Here is a 19,718-nt window from a genome sequence, read left to right on the forward strand (position 1 = left end):
ATACCCTATGGGAAGAGGATATCCATTTACCATCATCAGTCTGTTGCACCTTAATATGAGGATTTTCTCAACCATTTCTCATGGCAGATTTTTGAGAAAAGCACATGGAGGGAAAGGGGGTCCAGGGGATGAATACTGGACACGGCACAGATAAACTTTGTCAAAGTCAGCAGTTTGAATGAACCACCTGGCTCTGTGGTCCCTTTTGCCTAGTAAGATCCATTATTATGTATTGGCAGGTGTATGTTGGGCCAAAAATGATTATTTCTGTTGGGAATTTCATGGTTACAAAACCTTTTTTTTTTTTTTTTTTTAAGGGCTTCCCAGGTGGTGGTAGTGGTAAAGAATAATCCCTAGGTTGGGAAGATTCCCTGGAGAAGGGAATGGCTACCCACTCCATTCCCTAGAAAAGCGAATGACTACCCACTCCTCCTCTCCTATGGACAGAGGAGCCTGGCCAGGCTACAGTCCATGGGGTTACAAAGAGTTGGATATGACCAAGCAACTAAAACTTTCACTTCTTTTCCACCCATACTTCAGTGAAATAATTTGTGTGGTAACCTGTTTGGTTTTCATTGCCAAGGCTGTGCTGCATATGATTTGTGTGTTCATTTGCCAGAGAAGGCTAATGATAGCTGCTGTCACAAATACCCCCAGAGTTTCAGTGGCTTATATAAGAGGTTCCTTTTTCATTGACATCACAATAGGATTCAAGCTGATTTGGGGGATGCTATATTCCACATAACCTCCAAGGGACTCAGGCCCCTTCCATGCTGTGTCTACCATCTTCAGTTGTTATTCAGTTGCTAAGTTGTATCCAACTCTTTGTGACCCCATGAGCTGCAGCAGGCTTCCCTGTCCTTCACTATCTGCTGGAATTTGCACAGACTCATATCCACTGTGTCTCCAGTGGATACAGCCATCTCATCCTCTCTCACCCCCTTCTCCTCCAGCCCTCAATCTTGCCCAGCATTAGGGTCTTTTCCAGTGAATCGGCTCCTTGTATCAGGTAGCTAAAGCATTTATTGGAACTTCAGCATGAGTCCTTCCAGTGAATATTCAGGGTTGATTTCCCTTAGGATTGACTTCTTTGGTCTCCTTGCAGTCCAGGGGACTCTCAAGACTCTTCTCCAGCACCACAATTTGAAAGCATCAATTCTTTGGCACTCAGTCTACTTAATGGTCCAATTCTCACATTCGTACATGACCACTGGAAAAACCATAGCTTTGACTAGATAGACATTTGTCAGCAAAGTGATATCACTGCTTTTCAATACACTCTCTAGGTTTATCATGGGCTTCCCTAGTGGCTCAGAGGTTAAAGCATCTGCCTGCAATGCGGGAGACCCGGGTTCAATCCCTGGGTCGGGAAGATCCCTGTGGAAGGAAATGGCAACCCACTCCAGTATTCTCGCCTGGAGAATCCCCCTGGTCGGAGGAGCCTGGTAGGCTACAGTCCACGGGGTTGCAAAGAGTCAGACGCGACTGATTGACTTCACTTTCACTTTCTAGGTTTATCATAGCTTTTCTTCCAAGGAGAAAGCATCTTTTGATTTCATGGCTGCAGTCACCGTCCACAGCGATTTGAGCCAAAGAAAATAAAATCTTTCCACTTTTTACTTATCTGTTTGTCATGAAGTGATAGGACCAGATACCAGATATCTTAGGTTTTTGAATGTTGAGTACCTGACCTCAAAGAAGGCATGCCCTGGGGAAGAGAGAGCTTGTAGAGAAAGTATTCTTACAGTTAGCTCCTTGGCTTGGAAGTGACACTTCTTACACCTCAAATTCCATTGCCTGGACCTGGTTCCAGAGACCTACCCAGATGGAAAGAGGCTGGGAAATGTGGTTAGCTGTGTGTCCAGGAGGAGGCAGCCTTGGTGAGTCTGACACAGACTCACCAGGAAACTTCTACGTGTTTTCCTTCTGTCTGCGACATAACCTGACCCTTGAGTGTTGTCATTAACAGTATGGAGGACCCAAGAGGAAACAGTGAACTGGAACCTGTCCAGTGCTTAGAGTAGTGACAAGTCATTCGCTCTGCCTGGCGAAGGGCCTCATTCTGCAGTTAGATTTTTGCTGTGTAAGGGAGACCAAAGTCTTCATTCAAAGAAATGTCTTTATGATGTTTATTTGCTTTTTAATAGAATTTGGGAAATTTTAATGGAAATCTCCTTTCCTTGTACCTTGGAATCATTTTGGAATGGGAGTTTGAGATTTGAATGGTATAGCTTCTGTAATATGTTTCAGCTCCCTTAGGAGATAAGAAAGAGTAAGTTCGCCTATGCAGAAGTTGTATAGCTCTTCCCGTCCACCTCCCGCATTGTCTAGACAGGTGAACTGAGAGGTAACTGCATGGTCCAAATTTACACAGTAAGTTAGTGACTTACCTGGGTGGTAGACCCCATTTTAAAGATTTCTACACTAGTGTTCCTGCCCTACCACAGTGCCATTCCCTAGAGAATTGTTTGGCGAATAGCCCTGTCCTGGTGGGATTTGAAGGAAGAGGCTTTAAGCAGATGAAATCAGAAGGCTCCTTCTGGTTTTGAGATTCCCTGATTGACTGAGATTAAGTACATTTTGTCTGGCTGTATCTCTGACCTGACTGAAGTGCTGTAACCTTCCAAGAGTTTGTAACTTTCCTGGGAAAACAGAATTTCAGTTCTTTATTCTTTTCAATTGTTCCTTTATCTTAAAAAATTATTTGTTCTTTAAATATGTAATTGTAAAGGTAACAATTTTTAATTGTAGAAGTTAAGTAAATATATGCAAGTGTAACAAAAATATATATGAAATGTAATAAAAATTGCCTGTAATTCTATAACTTGACAGTGTAGCAGTTATCCCTGTCAATGTTTTCTGTGTCTTTCCATGTGTGTTTCCTGACCATTTTTCAATAGGAAATAAATATGCAACTCTAAAAATATTTCATATTACTTAATATGAAATATTACACAACCCTTAATACTGTTTTAAAATGAATAGATGGAAAAATGCTCATATTTGTATTTGTATACATATATACAATATAATTAGAATGAAATTCAAATTTTATTTGTCTTATTTTTTATTTTTGCTTTTTATTTGCTTTTTAAAGGATGTAGGAAAAAACTAATGGAAATCTTCCTTCCGTATATGTTGGAATAAAATTCTTATTATATTGTATTTAAGCATAAAAGTATATATGGGCATTTCTCTATGTCATGACTTATTCTGAAGCAATGTTGTAAGGGTTGCATACTCTAGCGTCTCATGGGATACGTGTGCTGAAGGAAGCCTCTTGGGAGGTGGCGGGACGGAGTTGGTGCTCTCTCTGTTCTCGGCCCTGACCCTGTGCCCCTTTTCTCCCAGGGCATCAGCAGCCTGTTCAGCTCTCTGAAAGTTGTCCGGCTGCTCCGTCTGGGACGAGTGGCCCGGAAGCTGGACCACTACATTGAGTATGGAGCTGCTGTGCTGGTCCTGCTGGTGTGTGTGTTCGGGCTGGCCGCTCACTGGATGGCCTGCATTTGGTACAGCATCGGGGACTATGAGATCTTCGACGAGGACACCAAGACCATCCGCAACAACAGCTGGCTCTACCAGCTGGCCATGGACACTGGCACCCCTTACCAGTTTAACGGGTCCGGCTCAGGGAAGTGGGAAGGGGGTCCCAGCAAGAATTCCGTCTACATCTCCTCGTTGTATTTCACCATGACCAGCCTCACCAGCGTGGGCTTTGGGAACATCGCCCCATCCACAGACATTGAGAAGATCTTTGCCGTGGCCATCATGATGATTGGCTGTAAGTATCACAGTGGCTGGGCAAGGGGTGGGGCATTAAGTTTGTCCATCCTTTCGGTTAGCTGGAATAGGGCAATGGTTACAGTGCCGTAGGATCGGGGTGTTACGGCTTAAAATAAGGGAGGGCTTTTTGTTTTTAAAGACTAGCTTTATAGTTTTCCTATTAAACAGTATATATTTACTGCACAGAAATTCAGAAAATAACAAAAGAGCACAGAGTAGAAACTAATGGCCAACCATACATAATTCTATTTCTTGAAATTGCTGTTTACTTTTGGTGTTTCCCTTAGAGATTTTTGTCTATCCATATCTTAACACACAGATAACACATTTTAATAGTTAAAATGAGATCATGCTATACATTTTGGTATCCTTCTTGTTCATAGAACAGTGAATTGTGGAAGTTTTTCGTCGGCAATTTAAAAATAGTTCTAGATCGCACACTTCAGTGTGGTACTAGAGAAAGGATGCATGAAAACAAAATCAGAAGTATCTCATTAATCTTTTGATTATATCTAGAAATAGTAATGGTTTTGCTAGAGTGGGTTAAGTAAAATATTCTAGTACAATAGTTTTGTATATATTTTTACTCTTTAATGGGAATCCTAGGAAAATTTTAAATCTTATTTCTATTGAACAGTGCTGAGCTAGATCAATATTTTTGATGTCTGCTTGGTGATTGAGAGATTTTCTAAATCCAAAAGAAAAAAACCTACAGGAATAAACAGCTCCTGTTCAGTTGAGAACTAATGGGGTTTTGGATTAACTTCACTGGACTGTAAAACAGAAACAACCCTAGTCCTCGAGGAAAGTACACTTGGCCCTCTGTGTCCATGCTTTCTGCATCCTCGCATTCAACCAACCATGGATTGAAAATATTAAAAAGAGAAACTTCCAGAAAATTCATGAACCTTAAATTTGCCACATACAGGCAATTATTTACATAGCATTTATATTGTGCTCGGTACTGTAAGTATCTAGGGATCATTTAAAGTATATGGGAGGATGTATGTAGGTTATAGACAAATAACTATGCCATTTTATATAAGGGACTTAAAAATCTGTTGGTTTTCATATCTTCTAATCAATTGGTCCTAGAACCAATTCCCTATGGACAGAGGAGTGAAAATGAACCCATGGACTGTAGCCTAACCAGGTTCCTCCGTCCATGGGATTTTCCAGGCCAGAATACTGGAGTGGGTTGCCATTTCCTTTTCTAGGAGATCTTCCCTACCCAGGGATTGAACCCAGGTCTCCTGCATTGTAGGCAGACACTTCACCATCTGAGCCACCAGCGAGGATCTGAAAGTCACTCAGTTGTGTCCAACTCTTTGCGACCCCATGGACTACATAGTCCATGGAATTCTCCAGGCCCAAATACTGGAGTGGGGATATTCCCCACCCAGGAATCGAACCAGGGTCTCCTGCTTTGCAGGTGGATTCTTTACCAGCTGAGCTACCAGGGAAGCCCTAAATTTTTAAATGCCTGACCATTGACCATTCTGTAGCTGTTGCCGCTATTACCAAGTCTCGAAACAGCTTTGGGTTGTAAACAACAATGAACTCCCCTCACTAAAGGGAGTCTTGGGGAAGATTAGGCCTAACTGGGCTGGGGAAAGCACGTGAACTTGAGTGGATCGGACTCATTGTGAACCCTGTTGGTGCTTCCAGGACACACTGTGGTGTGAGAGAGGACAGGCCTCCTGTGAAGCATGGGTTTGGACAGTAGTCTGCTCACAGGTGATGAAGCCGGGCCCTAGTTCCAGCTGGCAGAGACCCTTTTGCTTGATGTGCTTCCTCGGGGTGGAGTTGACATCTTGTTACACCAACCAGGGAGTTCTAAGACCTCAGGGAAACTGAGGCTTCAGTTTGTCTGGCTTTGTCCAGCCCATCCATGATCCAGGGACCCCTTGGCAAGTGGACTTTGTTACCCCTTTTGTCCCATTTGCAGCTTGCCTCCTTTTTATTTGCTATCACCTCATCATGTCTGATGCACTCCTTTCCTAAAAGCCCCTCTGCCATACCCAGAGCCCGGCTCTGTGTGTTTACCGAATGTGTCTAAGGCTTAACTAGTTTGTGGGAAGTTGTGCTGGGGAACTTTTGAGTCCACTCTTTTTTTAAAATGGGTTTTAATAGAGATGATTGCCTGACCACGGGGAGCAGCATTAAGTATCTGTGGGTGGCTAATTGCTTTAGCTTAATTAGAACTCGAGGTGCTTTCTCATGTCATGTAAAAGGATTTAAGATCTTTGCTCTTCTAGAACTATTTCAGCCTTAACATCTCCTAGTTTTCTAGGCAGTGCTTGCAGCATTTTGTGAGCCTTGGGGCACCAGTAAACAACCAGATGCACCGTGCTCCGGGCACAATTTCTGTCTCTTAGGGAGAAGATGAGATGCTCTGTCAATCGAAATACTTCATTATATGCATTACAGAAAATTTGCTGAGAGTGGTCAGTTAGGAAATAGGCTCCGTTTCATGAGCTCCCTGAAGGCTTTCAAATATGAGGAGACTTCCTTGCAACTTTTTACCTGGAAGAAAAGATAAGAAAACAGCTCTGGTGGCATATGAGGATAAACTGTTTCTCCAAAGCCATCCTTCTCCAGAGAAAATAATTTCCTGGGTATAGTCTCTAAAGGAAAACCCAAACAATTAGCATCACCTCTTTTCTCTCCCCACCTTTTCAAAGCTTTGTAGTGTTTCCATTTATTTCTCTTTTTTAAAGTAATACAGAGGCAGTCACCTCTGCAATATGCCCCAAGTATGATATTTAGGTAGGCAAGTCTGCTTAATTGTTACTTTGTTTCCCGATCACTTGCTGTTTGCCAGGTGCTGTGCTAAATATTCTATATGCAAATCCTCCTGTTTACAACAACTCTGTGCCTTAGAGATTATTAAGTACATCTTGCAAGGAAATGGAAGCTGGGAGAAGCTAACTCCTTTGCTAAGAATGCATGGCTAGTATGTCAGAAAGACAGGATTTGTGTCTGGGACTCTGAATTAAAAGCCCAGCTCTTCCCCCTGTACCCATCTGCGATGGCGTGGACTGAGAACGCAGACCTCATCAGCCTGTCCTCTCTGGCACACCACTCACACTTTGAAAATTCTCTCCATTAGCTTGAACAAGCCAGCGATTTCTACAGTGGGAAGTATTTGTACATTTGCCTGTTATTTTAACTTAAGAACAAGTTTACGGTGGAAACTCGGGGGACCAGGTGCTTCAGACACCAACCATTTTTTCAGCAACCTGTCACTTACAGTTATAGCTGTTCCCCTTTCCGTGTGACAAGTCTGACAAATTCTTGTGCTAACAACAACGCTATTGCCCTCTGTGTAATGCGCTGGTAATTATCCTTGTAAACTCACATTCCAGACAAGCTTTGTTCAGGACAGCTACTGATGTCTTACTCGATTTACCGGGCTCTCTTTTATCTTACTTTGCCTGTGTGCACACGTGCGCACTTGCATCCTTACTGCATGGCTCACGGGACTGGATGACCCCAGAATTGGGATCTTGGTTAACAGGGAGCACTGAGCACACCCTGCATTTATGCTCCGGGGTCAATGCCTCTCCCTCCCGAGTCCCCCAGAATCAGACTAGCATTCTTCAAGGGGAGTAGAGGGAAATAAAGCCAATGAGCTTTGAAGTACTGGTAACATTGTGATTTTCTCCTTTTTGCTTTGAATTTTATGTGCATCACTAATAGTATTTCTTGGTTATTCAGTTGCCACATATTAACCATGATATAGATTATCCAGAAGCCTTCCGTTGCTTCTCCTCTTTGTTCTCTGTCACTGAACATCTTATGGTAGCTTAGCTAACTCCCCAGAGGCTGCCAGGAAGCAGGAAAAGTAAGTATTTTCAAGTTTGCTCATGTTTCTCAATTCTGATTTTAAAAAATTGCAATAGGAAGAGGAGAAGACTTGGCTAAAATGAGCATTTGTGATCATCTCTGGATGTTGGGGATCTACAGTGTGTCCACCTCCTGGATTTCATGTCTAACTTGTAGGTGTTGACAAGTCAGCCCTGCCCTGATCCCTTTGCCGTCCTTGAACAGGTCCTCAGTGGTCTCCTGCAAGGCTCACCCTGTGGGGTGATGGATGGACCCCTCTTTTACATGTGTAGGTGGCCTGTGTGTTGATGCTGAGAGAAGCACAAGGCCCCTCTGGCCCTCAGGGTGACATTTGGGAGAGGTGGCCTCATTTAGCAGCCACGTACCAAGTGCCTCCCTCGATAGACCTCTGAGGATGGAGGTGTCTCTGTGGGTGGCACTCCCAGGAGTCCGAGGTCTAGGGGGTGGACACTGGGGATTGTGGGCCTGTCGCCCACCAACCAGTGAATAGGGCCTGGAGATGGAGACTTCACTATGGGCTGAGCCCTTCTGGGGCTTCTGAGGGAACCCTCAAAGGTAGGATTGTCAGGGATGAGGGGAGAGTTCCTTTATCTTGGGGTCTCAGTCTCAGGGGCATGACTGTGTCTGGGGGGATCTCTTCCAGGGAGGATTTGACGGTGAAGCAGCAGTTCTCATTTTCTTAATATGGGCTTTGCACTTTTCTGATTCTCTCCTCATAATGTCATTGCTGTCATCCTGTCATTGTAATTAAGCCACATTCATTTCCTGTCTCTCTGATGATGGCAGGGGGTCTAGACATCACACTCCTCCTCCAGACGGCCTCCACCCCCCAAGCCCAGCCCTTACTGTTCTGTCTCTGCATATTTCCCCCGCTGTCCTCCTCCGCCTCAGCTCCTTAAACCCAGAGCAGAATGTGAGTGCTGAGGGGACTCTTGTGAGCATCTGTTGAGTCCACAGCCGTGCCTCCTAGTTCTGCTGGGCTGGATCTCATCCTGCTCAGGGCTTTAGTCAACCTCAGCCCACTCCCTCCCCCACGTGGGGGCTGAGAGCTCCAAGAGAGTTATTGGACTCAACCATAGCGTTTCCTTACATCACCTTCTTTCTTGGCAGGAAGGGACACTGATAACCTGCTGCTATTGCTGCTGCTAAGTCGTTTCAGTTGTGTCTGACTCTTAGCATCCCCATGGACTGCAGCCTTCCAGGCTCCTCCGTCCATGGGATTTTCCAGGCAAGAGTACTGGAGTGGGTCGCCAGTGCCTTCCCCGAGTAACTTCACCCTGCACAATTTGACCTGACTACCACCACCCTTGCAATATGCTTTGTGGCCCCCTTTCAGCTTAGATTGTTATTTGCAAGCAAATGGGGACTTTACCCTGGCTCCTTTAGGACTTTATTTGAGCATTCTTATTTCTTTTCATTCACCTTTATGGAATATGCCTTTTTGCACTCTATACCATTATACTGGCTTTTCAAAAAGGATTGGGCCCATCTCCCTGGAGGCTGTAAGATGCTCTTAAGAGACTTCAAACACATACCAGACTCTTAATAAAATATTTATGGTCTTGTTGAATCTGAACCGTTGAGAAAGTTCTGGAGTTTTAGAAATGGTGTTCAGTGCTACTGGCAAAACTTCTTTATTAGTTAGGATATAGGTTAGTTGCTGGACAGAGATGGGACATATGTTTCCTATGTGTAGGGCTGGACTGACTGCTCTGCAGTCATCAAAGCCCAGGTTTCTCTGCTGTCTTAAATTCATGACTTCCATACTGGGATCCCATATGGCTGTCCCAGCTTTGGCCATATGTTCTTTCTCTGGAAAATAGGATGGGGTGGGACAGGGGTGGAACTGAACTCTCTTCCTGAGCTCCCTGAAGTGTCTTCCTTTTGAGGACAAGACTAGGAAGTTGTGCATGTTACCTTTGTTCATATCACTTTTGCTGGCACTTGGTAACCTGGCCACATGCTTAGCTGCAAAGGAGGCTGGGAAATGTAGTCATCTTCTGGGTGGTCATGCATCCAGGTAGGAATGCAGTTTTACAGATAAGGAACACAGTTAGTGAGGGATGGCCAGCGGTGTGTGTCTACCTCAGCCTTTCTCCCTCTCCTCTTCTCCCCTCAACTGATACCAGCAAATATTAGCCCTCTGTGACAGGTAGGTATCGTTGGAACTTTGTCCCTGAATTGCTAGTTGAGGGGTTTGGGTTCAAGTCCTCAATAGTTTGTACCTCTCTGCTTTAGTCTGTACCTTTCATTTCCTGTGGATTAGAGGTAAGAAGCTCTCCTGACCATCTCATGTGGTTGAAGTGAGAACTAACTGAGATAATGACATAGGGTAGCTCTTTGAAAAGCTGAAAATCTACATTCAGACATCATGGTTTTCCTGTTAATAACATCGATTGTTTCTTGCTCATCCCAGTTATTTTCCTTCCTGTTCTTAGAAAAAAAGAAAATAATAATTGCTGCTCCCTTCTCAGGAACATGGGACTGCTGTTTAGTTTCATTTTAGGTTTATGCTCATTTTGGGAAATGGGGCCGTGTCCAGAGTGCTATGGCAGAAATAACTGTTCATTTCACATTTATTCTTAGAGATTTTTTTTTCTTAGCTAGCAAATCGGTGGTTTTTTCTTCTCTAGACCCTGATTATTTAAAAAGCTCTATCTACCATTCTCATTTCAGGTGACATCTCCATCTTTAACACAACCTTGAGCTTTCTGTCCTCTGCATCCCTGCCTGCTCTGCTCCAGGAGACCATCTCTGCTTATTACCTCCCGGCTCTATTGTCATCATACTTTGGAACTAACTGGTTCTTTAGACCTGTACTATTAAAAAAATTTTTTTTAGTTTAAGTATAGTTGATTTACAATGTGCCAATCTCTGCCATACAGCAAAGTGGCACAGTTATACGCATAAACACATGCGCGTGCTAAGTCATTTCAGTTGTGTTCGACTCTGCGACCCTACAGATTATAGCCGGCCAGGCTCCTCTGTCCATGGGATTCTCTGGGCAAGAATACAGAGTGGGTTGCCATCCCCTCCTCCAGGGGATTTTCCCGACCCAGGGATTGAACCTGCATCTCTTTCACCTCTTGACTGGCAAGTGAGTTATTTACCATTAGCGCCCCCTGGAAAGCCTAATCTCTACTGTACAGCGAAGTGACTCAGATAAATACATACTTAAAAAAAAATTATTTTCCACTCTGGCTTATCACAGGATATTCAGTATGATTCCCATTAGTTCTTGTTTATCCATCCTACATTATACTAGTTTCCATCCATCCCTCTCCCTACCTCTCCGCCCCTTGGCAACCACAGGCCTATTCTCTATGTCTGAGTCTGTTTCTCTTTCCTAGGTAGGTTCATTTGTGCTGTGTTTTAAATGCCACATATACGTGATATCATACGATATTTGTCTTTTGGGCTTACTTCTCTTAGTATGATAATATCTAGTTGCATACTCTTGATTAATAATGTCTGCTGTTGCTGCTGCTAAGTTGCTTCAGTCATGTTTGACTCTGCGTGACCCCAGAGACGGCAGCCCACCAGGCGCCCCCGTTCCTGGGATTCTCCAGGCAAGAACACTGGAGTGGGTTGTCATTTCCTTCTCCAATGCATGAAAGTGAAGAGTGAAAGTGAAATCACTCGGTTGTGTCTGACTCTTAGCGACCCCATGGACTGCAGCCTACCAGGCTCCTCCGTCCATGGGATTTTCCAGGCAAGAGTACTGGAGTGGGTTGCCATTGTCTTCTCCATAATAATGTCTAGTTGCATAGAACTCTTGATTAACGGCAGTTTCCTCCATTGAAAATGGACATAACAGCCTCTCCTTGATCATATTTTCAGGGTGGAAAACATAAAATGATGCCATGTACCTAGCACGATGCTTCACACCTGGGTGTTCTAACAATGGTCGTTTCTGTCCCTGGCCCTCCATTTCCACTCTCGCAGCACATTTCTAGCACTCATCCAACTATGACGCTTCTCAATCCTTTGTTAGTCCTTTGAGTGTGCTCTGCTTTATACAAATTTGAACTTGTATAAAATATCAGGTGCATTGCTATATTTAAAGTACAGGCTATTAAAATATGTGTATCTGGAGTTTCCTAGATATAAAGCTTCTCTTAAAAAACAAAAAATGGCCTGACTGCAGAGCAAGTTAGGGGAAGCTCTTAAAGGAGGAGAGAGTCATCTGTGTGATCAGGAAGCATCACCTGTCAGAGCTGACTGGCAGGATTTTCACTGGACAGGAAGTGGTACCACATGGAGTGTTAGTGTTCTCCCTGGAGGAGAGAAGGGACTGGAAACACTCACGCACTGAACACCAGGACCTGCCAGTGTCATGCTTGAACTTCACTCAACAGCCTCATACGTTGGCTCTCTTATTCCTGTTTTGTAGATAAGAAAACCAAGGTTCAGAAACACAAAGTATTAAGTTATCTGAGGTCACAGGTTAAGAGGTTGCTTAACTGGGTTTTGAACAGAGTTTTATCTAACATCAAAGTTTCATTTTGTTGCTTCTGTTGCTGATTTATTTTGGGATGTCAGTGGGGGGAAATGTTCTCTTCAGGGTGTATGTTGTTGAGGGCAGGGAAAAAAGTTGTCAAGAGAAAGGGGCTGTGGAAGAATTGCAGAGAGGGGGTGCTTTTTCTGATGCTTGCGTGCTAAGTTGCTTTGGTCATATCTGACTCTTTGTGATCCTATGGACTGTAGCCCCATCAGGCTTCTATGTCCATGGGATTCTCCAGGCAAGAATACTGGAGTGGGTTGCCATGCTCTCCTCCAGGGGTTCTTCCCGACTCAGGAATTGAACCCACGTCTCTTATATCTCCTGCATTGGCAGGTGGGTTCTTTACCCCTAGCTCCACCTGGGAAGCCTGCCTTTCTGGAAGCCTTGTCTGTAATTTTCAATGATAATTATGGTGGCAAAATATCTGATGTGTGTTCTGGGACATGACCCTTGTTCATCCCTGGATTACCGCACAGAGAGAAGCATTTGCAACAGAGGTCTTAAATCTGAGGAAACTCTGCCAGTGGGAAGCCAGATGGATGAGGAGTATTGTCGCTGACCTTGTGGCTGCCCATGTCATTTGCAAAATCCTTTTCTTTCTCTTTTCAAATATTTCCATCCAAGTGGGAGCTATCCTGTGGACATGTTGCTGTAGTCAAGGCTTTTGTTTCTATTTCGATTCTGTGACTATTGTCTTCTTTGAGATTCTCAGTACCCCATGGGACAGGTAGTATTCTCTCCATGTGTTTTGTTTTTGGGATAAGGAAATTGTGGAGTAACCTGTTGAAGGTCACACAGCTGGTTAGAAGCAAGGTTGGGCTCAGGCCCGCATCATCACCCCCAGCTCGGCACTTTCCGCACTTCTGATCACCATGGTAGCAGCTAGTGCTGGTGGCTCTGGATCGCAAGTTATGCCAGTAGACTGTGGCAGCTGGTTCCTTCGTGGGATGTCCTCAGAGCTAGATGAGAAGAGGTGAGGGTGGGTGAAGGGTGCTTTACCTCTATTCTATTTTCAGCCTAGGAACCCGACTAATCAAGTTTCACACCTCTTCAGCTGCTTTTTATCCAGCCTTTGTTGTGGCTCTCAAATGCGAGGCTGACAACTACAGACAGCTCGAGTGAAATCACACAGGGGAGGAGATCTTGTTCCTTCTTTAAAATTAGTCAGGAGGAAAGCTCACCAGGGAGATGTTTTCTAAAAAATACTTGAACAAGTATGGTCCCTGAGAAGACAAACATTAGATTTCCCTGCCAATTCCCCAGAACCTCGATCAGTCAAGTCTTGAGTAACTTTGTTTAAGAGACATTTTTGGGTGTCTACTGTGGATGGTGTGGGGCTTCCCTGATAGCTCAGTTGGTAAAGAATTCACCTGCAATGAAGGAGACCCCAGTTTGATTCCTAGGTCGGGAAGATCCCCCAGAGAAGGGATAGGCTACCTACTCCAGCATTCTTGGGCTTCCCTTGTGGCTTAGCTGGTAAAGAATCTGCCTGCAATGTGGGAGACCTGGGTTCAGTCCCTGGGTAGGGAAGCTCCCCTGGAGAAGGGAAAGGGTACCTACTCCAGTATTCTGACCTGGAGAATTCCATGAACTGTATAGTCCATGTGGTCACAAAGAGTCAGACACAACTGAGCAATTTTCACTTTCACCGATGTGTACTGATGTACACCGATGGTGTACCAGATACCATCAGGGCTGAGGATGGAGCATTGAATGAGATATGTAGCTCTGCCCTCCCATGGCTGATGATCTGCTGGGGGTACCAGATCAGTAAATAAGAAATGGCTGTAAAGTGAGATGAGTCTGTGCTAAGGACAGGTTGTTATGGGAACATGTTCAAGGGCTCCTCAGCCAGTCAGGGATCAAGTAGAGGGTCAGGGGGTACACACTCTGTTTATTTGGGCAGACGTCTGGGTCAGGTTCCTCAGATTTTTCTCATTCCATCTTTTCTGCAGATGTCTCTCCAGTCAGACTTCCAGTTGCCTTAGGTTCGGGGCTGTGTGAGCCATTACCTGGTCCACAGAGGGCTCAGTCAATAGCGAATGAATGTAGTAAGGGGGTTAAAATAAGGCATCACCCCTTCCTCAGCCTGCTTACAGTCTAGTTTGGGAAGCATTCATGTGAACAGGAGAAACCATGTGAAGCTGGAAAGCAGTGAATGTTCGTGGAATAAGTAGGAGAGCCCATCTGTGCTCTCAGACCCCTGGGAGCTGGTGAGCATTTCTATAAAGTGGAGGTAAGAGCGGCATTAAGGAGGTTTTGCTTGGCCAGTGGATGATGGGTGGGGTCTGTGTGGCATTCAGACAGAGATAAGAATTGTACTAATAATGATGTTAGCATACACTGTATAGGACACTTTATACATATTCTTCCTTAAGTCTCCTGACAATGCTCTGTTACAGGTATTATTACCCTAGTCTTCCAGGTGAGGGACCTGAAGCTTGGAGAGTTCAGTTAGATTTCTCTGGGTCAACCTTAATATGACTGGTAGAGTCAGAACTGAAGCCTAGATCTCTGACTCCAGGTTCATTGCCTGTTCACCAGTTTGCACTGCCACCCCAGGATCTTGGCCGTGAAGCAGAAAGCTGCAGGGAAAACAGCACCGTCCCTTCCTGCCAAGTGGGAGAGTGAAAAGAGAGGACGAAAGGCAGGAAGGAAAGGTGTGCTGGTCTGAGAGGGGCTGAGTGGCCACACGGAGCCTCCTGGCTTGTCAACATGTTAGATTCCTTCCTGCAAGAGGCTAGCTAGTGCCTAGTGAGCACCTCTGACAGTCCGTCGCACGCCAAGCTGTCCGGCTGAGCTGCGGAGTTGTTTGAACATCCAGATCTCAGTCTTTCAGTGTCATTTAGAAAGAGGCCACCTGCGTGCAGATTTTATTTTTTTACTTGGAGGATACCACCACTGATTTCTGGATTCTGTCACTCAGTTCGTTAGACTAAAGTTGCTACAGCCACAGTATTAATCAGCTTGTCCCCATCAAAGACTGTCCCCTAGTCCTGGATAGCCTGCTTCTGAAATGATGCTGTCAGAGAGGAGACTAGATAAGGAGGATGGCTTCTGAAAGCTAATCTTCACTGCCATCAGAATCTGTCAAGCTGCACATGCAAATGAATTGGGTCAAGAACATAATTTTAATCTTTAAAATCATAAGAGAGGCCATCCACAAGACCAAAAGAGATAAGCACGGGTACGAATCCTGATTCCGTGACTGAATACTCCAGTGAACAGGTTGCTTGATTCCTGAGCCTGTTTTTTCACTTGCAAAATAGAGATGATGCCCCTTCAGTGGTATAAGTGAAAGTAAAGGGTCCTCGCTTTCAGCATGTTTCTGCCTGGTGCCCAGTCTGGATCCCCAGATGGTGAGTTGGTTGATGGTGATGCCATTCTCCCAGCACCCTTGGTCTGCATGTTTTGCTCAGCAGTTGAGTCAGAGACATTGGTGGGCGTTGGTGGGGATATAGAGGAGGAGGAGGAGGTTTTGTGTGCAAAGGTGGTCTTGGAATAGGGTAGCACAATGCTTTGCACATGGAAGAGCTTGACAGGGGTTTGTTGGTGGAACTAAACATCAAAACAAAAATCTTCTAGTGAAGATGGTGCAAAGCAAGGAGCTGTCAGGGCTGACTCCATAAATCCTCACCTGACAGTGACTTTGCAAACTTAAAACACATTTCCATTTTCACTTTTCCCCATTGTGGTCCTCTGCATGTGTGAGAGAGAATAATTTTAGTTCTTGTCAGCTAGAGGTCTGGCTCTGAATCATAGCTACGTGGTGATAAAAACCCACTGTCGCCTCAAGAAAGCTTGGCAAGGAGAGAGGTCTTGGTAGGAACAGCAAAATGAAAGAGCAGGAGGCTGAGAAAATCAAATCTGTGAAAAGCTGCTGGTGAGTTCTGCAGAAGCACTGTGCCCTCCTTGTAGCACCAACCCTCTGGAGCAGGGGACTCTTTGTTCTTCCTTGGGGATGGGAAGAGGGGCTGGGCTGAGCTGGAATGGGGGTGGAGAGCTAGAGCAGGGGAGGGGTCCCTCTTCCCGATCATAGCTGCAGAGCTGAGGACCAGGCCCTCTTCTCAGAGCTCCTAGGGTTAGGGATGAGGGAAGCAAAGTGCACGCATTAGAGACAGGAATGACAAAAACTTTAAAGGGTTGCCTGCAAAGTGAGGTACAAACGCACAGCCTAACAGAGGACAGCAGGCTGACCACAGCTCTGCAGAGACAGCACGAAGCGAGAGGGGCTCCAGGGCTGCGGAACTACCTGTCAGGCCCAGCCTCCCCATGAAGCAAACAGGAAGGCAAAGAAGAGGCACAGGCTGCAGGCTGTTCCCTGCTTGCTTGTTTTGTTTTGATTCCATCCGTTCTGAGAGGCTCAGGTATTTAATTACACTGAGCAGTGCTCACAGGCAGACACTGGAGACCTTGGTTGGAATCCAGTGCCTTCACAAGTAGACAGAGGCAGAGTTCCGAGCAAAGGCCTCTCTGAGCACACAGTGGAATGTGTGATCTGGGCCTTCTATCTTAGCTTTCCTCCCTCCCTGCCGAAAATATTCATGAACCCCCTGTTGCCTGCCAAGCCTTTAGAAATGGTGAGGACACATGGATAACCAGTCATCCCTTTCCTGTGATGATTAACCGAATCTCCAGCTCCCTTGTAGGTACTTACAGAATTCTGGAATTGATCAGGACTCAGATGTCATCAAGGTCACCTGCAGGTAGATCCGAGAATCTCTTGCCTAAAGTTTGAATGTCCCCAGGATGGGGCCTTTCTGCTTCCAAATAGGCTCAAGGATGAGAATTTCCCTTTATGTAAAGCTAAAACTCCTTCCCCGTGGATTTCACCCCCTTCTTCTTGACTGGACTCCTGGGACGTTGCCGGTGAAATGTAACTTTTCTTTTATACAACAGTGCTTCACATATTTGAGAAATACTATGTCTGCCTTGAGGCGTCACCTCTTTTAGGTGGATAAAACCAACTTCTGCGTGGTTCTGAGAACTTTCTCTATCTAGATAGTAATGATATTTTTGTGTATCTCTCTTATGAGGGGCCCAGGACTAAACTCAGTTGTCTCCCTATAGTTTGACTAGAACAGAACTGACTGGGACCATTGCTTTCCTCGTGTGAACCTACATTTATAGACTGAAAGAGCATCAGAACTAGAAGGGGTCTTGGAATCTGTCCTCCAACAACACCATCGAGCAGTTGAAAAGGCAGAGAGAGGAGATGCTCAATTAGTGGCAGCGCAAGAAAAAAGACTTAGGTCTCCCAAACCCCCAGTTCTCCAAGGTCTGAGCACTTTCCGTCGCTCTCCGCCACATCCATACGTCTCTTTAGCCTGCTCTTAATTCAGGCTTGTGTCTTTGACTGCTACATGTGCCGTTAGCTAAGGGTCACTGGTACCAGCAGGAGGCCTCAGTTATTCCAGAGCTTCTACTGCGAACTCCGTTTCTGCCATCTGTTACTCTTCCAGTTGGCTTTTGGGATCCAGACCCGTGATCTGAGGCTTATCCAGACGTGTCTCCCCTTTTCCCTCGGGTGCGCCCATCTGGGAATATAGTCATGGGACAAAGTCATAGCAGTAGGAACAAAACGACGAGTCCTTTTCCTCTCACTTTTCAGCAAATCATTAGAACCTAGCTTGTGGAGTGAGAGGTGTGAATGATGTCGCGTGATCACTCAGGAGTGACTGCAGATGCCTTCTGCTTCCACGTGGTAGGTAGTATCCATTTTCCTTCCTTGGTGCCAGCCGTCACTGACCGTGTGGTTCCCCAGTTGGGACCCCCACCCTGCTGAGCTGTGGATCTTCTTCTCTGCCAAAGCGCCGATGCTGCTCGGTCCACAGCACTGACAGTGACAGGTGGAAGCTCTGGACTTTGCTCCAGGGTGAGCGAAATGCCCGACTCCCACCTGGGCTACACCCTGGCACCAGGGCAGAGCAGGATCACATCATGTTGCCAGTAATAGAGCATTTTCATCTGGCTTGCTTTTTAAATTCTTTTTTGTTTTTAATTCCAGTTTCTTTTCTTAAACCTTAGTGCTCTTAGTTTAGGCTAGAAGATACCCCATATGCTGTACTCTTCTCTCCTGCATTCTCACAGAATCTCACCCTATCCTAAAGTTCCTAGACAAAACTTGTGCTTGGCAAGCATCTGTATATGCAGAAACTATAATTCTACCATTCTTTGCTTTTACGATTGGCTTTTGGGATCCTACTCCATGACTAGCAGTAGGGAAAACGCTTCGACACTGGGGTGCCGCTTCTTGATACTTAAGGAGGGCCGTTGTTCCCTGACTACTTGGCAACCGTGACCCTGGAAAGCACTGCGTTTCCCTGATCCATTCTCACCTGGGCAGCTCCTGTGGCCTTACACGTAAATGTCAGCATTTATGCTTTCATCTGCTTGGATACAGTTTTGACCAAATTACACTCTTGGATTTATTTTTGGGTATTTGATTGTCAGGTATGTGATTTGCAAATATTTCCTTCCACTCTGTGGGTTGCCTTTGTGTTTTCTTGATGGTATCCTTTGCACAGAGGTTTTCATTTTGATAAAATCCAGTGTTTCTGTTTTTTTTTTTTTTTTTCCTTTTGCTTCTTGCACTTTTGCCATATTCAAGGATGGTGATCTTTACCCATTGGTCGGTTATGGTTATTAACATTGCATGCTCTGGAAATAACTCCCTCCTTCCACCACTTCAGAAACTTACAGGGAAGCTTCCTGAATCTGCTGGAATCAGAGCAAATGTGCCGAAAGTGCTGAATTAAGAGCAAGACATGTAGCTCATAAAATCACAACTTTATTATGGATAGGGTTCTTGGAAACACTGTTGTGTGAATTTCACCCACTGAATGCTGCTTATTCCCATGAGCAGAAGGAGACGTGGGAAACGGTTATGAAAATCTCTTAACTTTTCTGGGGTACTGCGGCGAGCCGGAGCCAACATGGTCCCTGGGTGGAGTGACGGTCAGCGCTGCTCTCCAGGGGAGGCTCCCGAGTGTTACCGGAGCCTGGGGTCTGGTGGCCCATGGTGTTGAGCAGGGGCTACCTGACCTGGCAGCGTCTTGTCATCCACTCCCCTGACGCCACATCTACGATGATGCCCTGGTAGCCCAGAGCTGCTGCTCATCCCGTGTTCAGTCACAGACCTGATGCTCACAGTCAGCTCGGCCCTGGAGACTTGGCTGTTTCTAATCTCCAGGCTTAGAAGCTGAGCATGAAGCTTGGGGCAGGGAAGGGACTCCCATGAGGTCACAGGCTGACCTTTCCACAGCCAGCCCGGCTGAAAATAGCACCCGGGAGGGACTTCAGTCTCCAGGAGATCAGACCTGACTGTGCATCTCTAGCCCACGTTGCCCCTTCGGCTGGCTGCTTCCTCGAGACCCCGCAGCCAGCTGAGACAGAGAAAGAGAGGAGTGTGCAGGTCAGGCCTGACTGACGGGAAGTACATACATACTCTGGAATTAATGGGATAGATTCAGGGAGAATGAAAACAAATTCTAGTTCCCCATACTTTTTCTCCCCTATTTTTTTATTGGAATATAATTGCCTTATGATGTTAGTTTCTGCTGTGCAAGGCAGTGAATCAACT

At 45.5% G+C, this 19,718-nt stretch overlaps 1 protein-coding gene across 2 annotated transcripts in view; it reads left to right on the forward strand.

The window, feature by feature from the left end:
• Window positions 1–19,718, forward strand: part of KCNH1 (potassium voltage-gated channel subfamily H member 1) — a 420,947-nt gene that overhangs the window by 178,464 nt on the left and 222,765 nt on the right. For both annotated transcript variants that reach the window (XM_004013916.5, XM_004013915.5), the window contains exon 7: window positions 3,352–3,781. In XM_004013916.5, the coding sequence (XP_004013965.2) occupies window positions 3,352–3,781 (430 nt within the window). The remainder of the gene's footprint in view (window positions 1–3,351; window positions 3,782–19,718) is intronic.

The sequence above is a fragment of the Ovis aries genome, chromosome 12 (assembly GCF_016772045.2).
Source record: "Ovis aries strain OAR_USU_Benz2616 breed Rambouillet chromosome 12, ARS-UI_Ramb_v3.0, whole genome shotgun sequence".
Classification (NCBI taxonomy): Eukaryota; Metazoa; Chordata; class Mammalia; order Artiodactyla; family Bovidae; genus Ovis; species Ovis aries.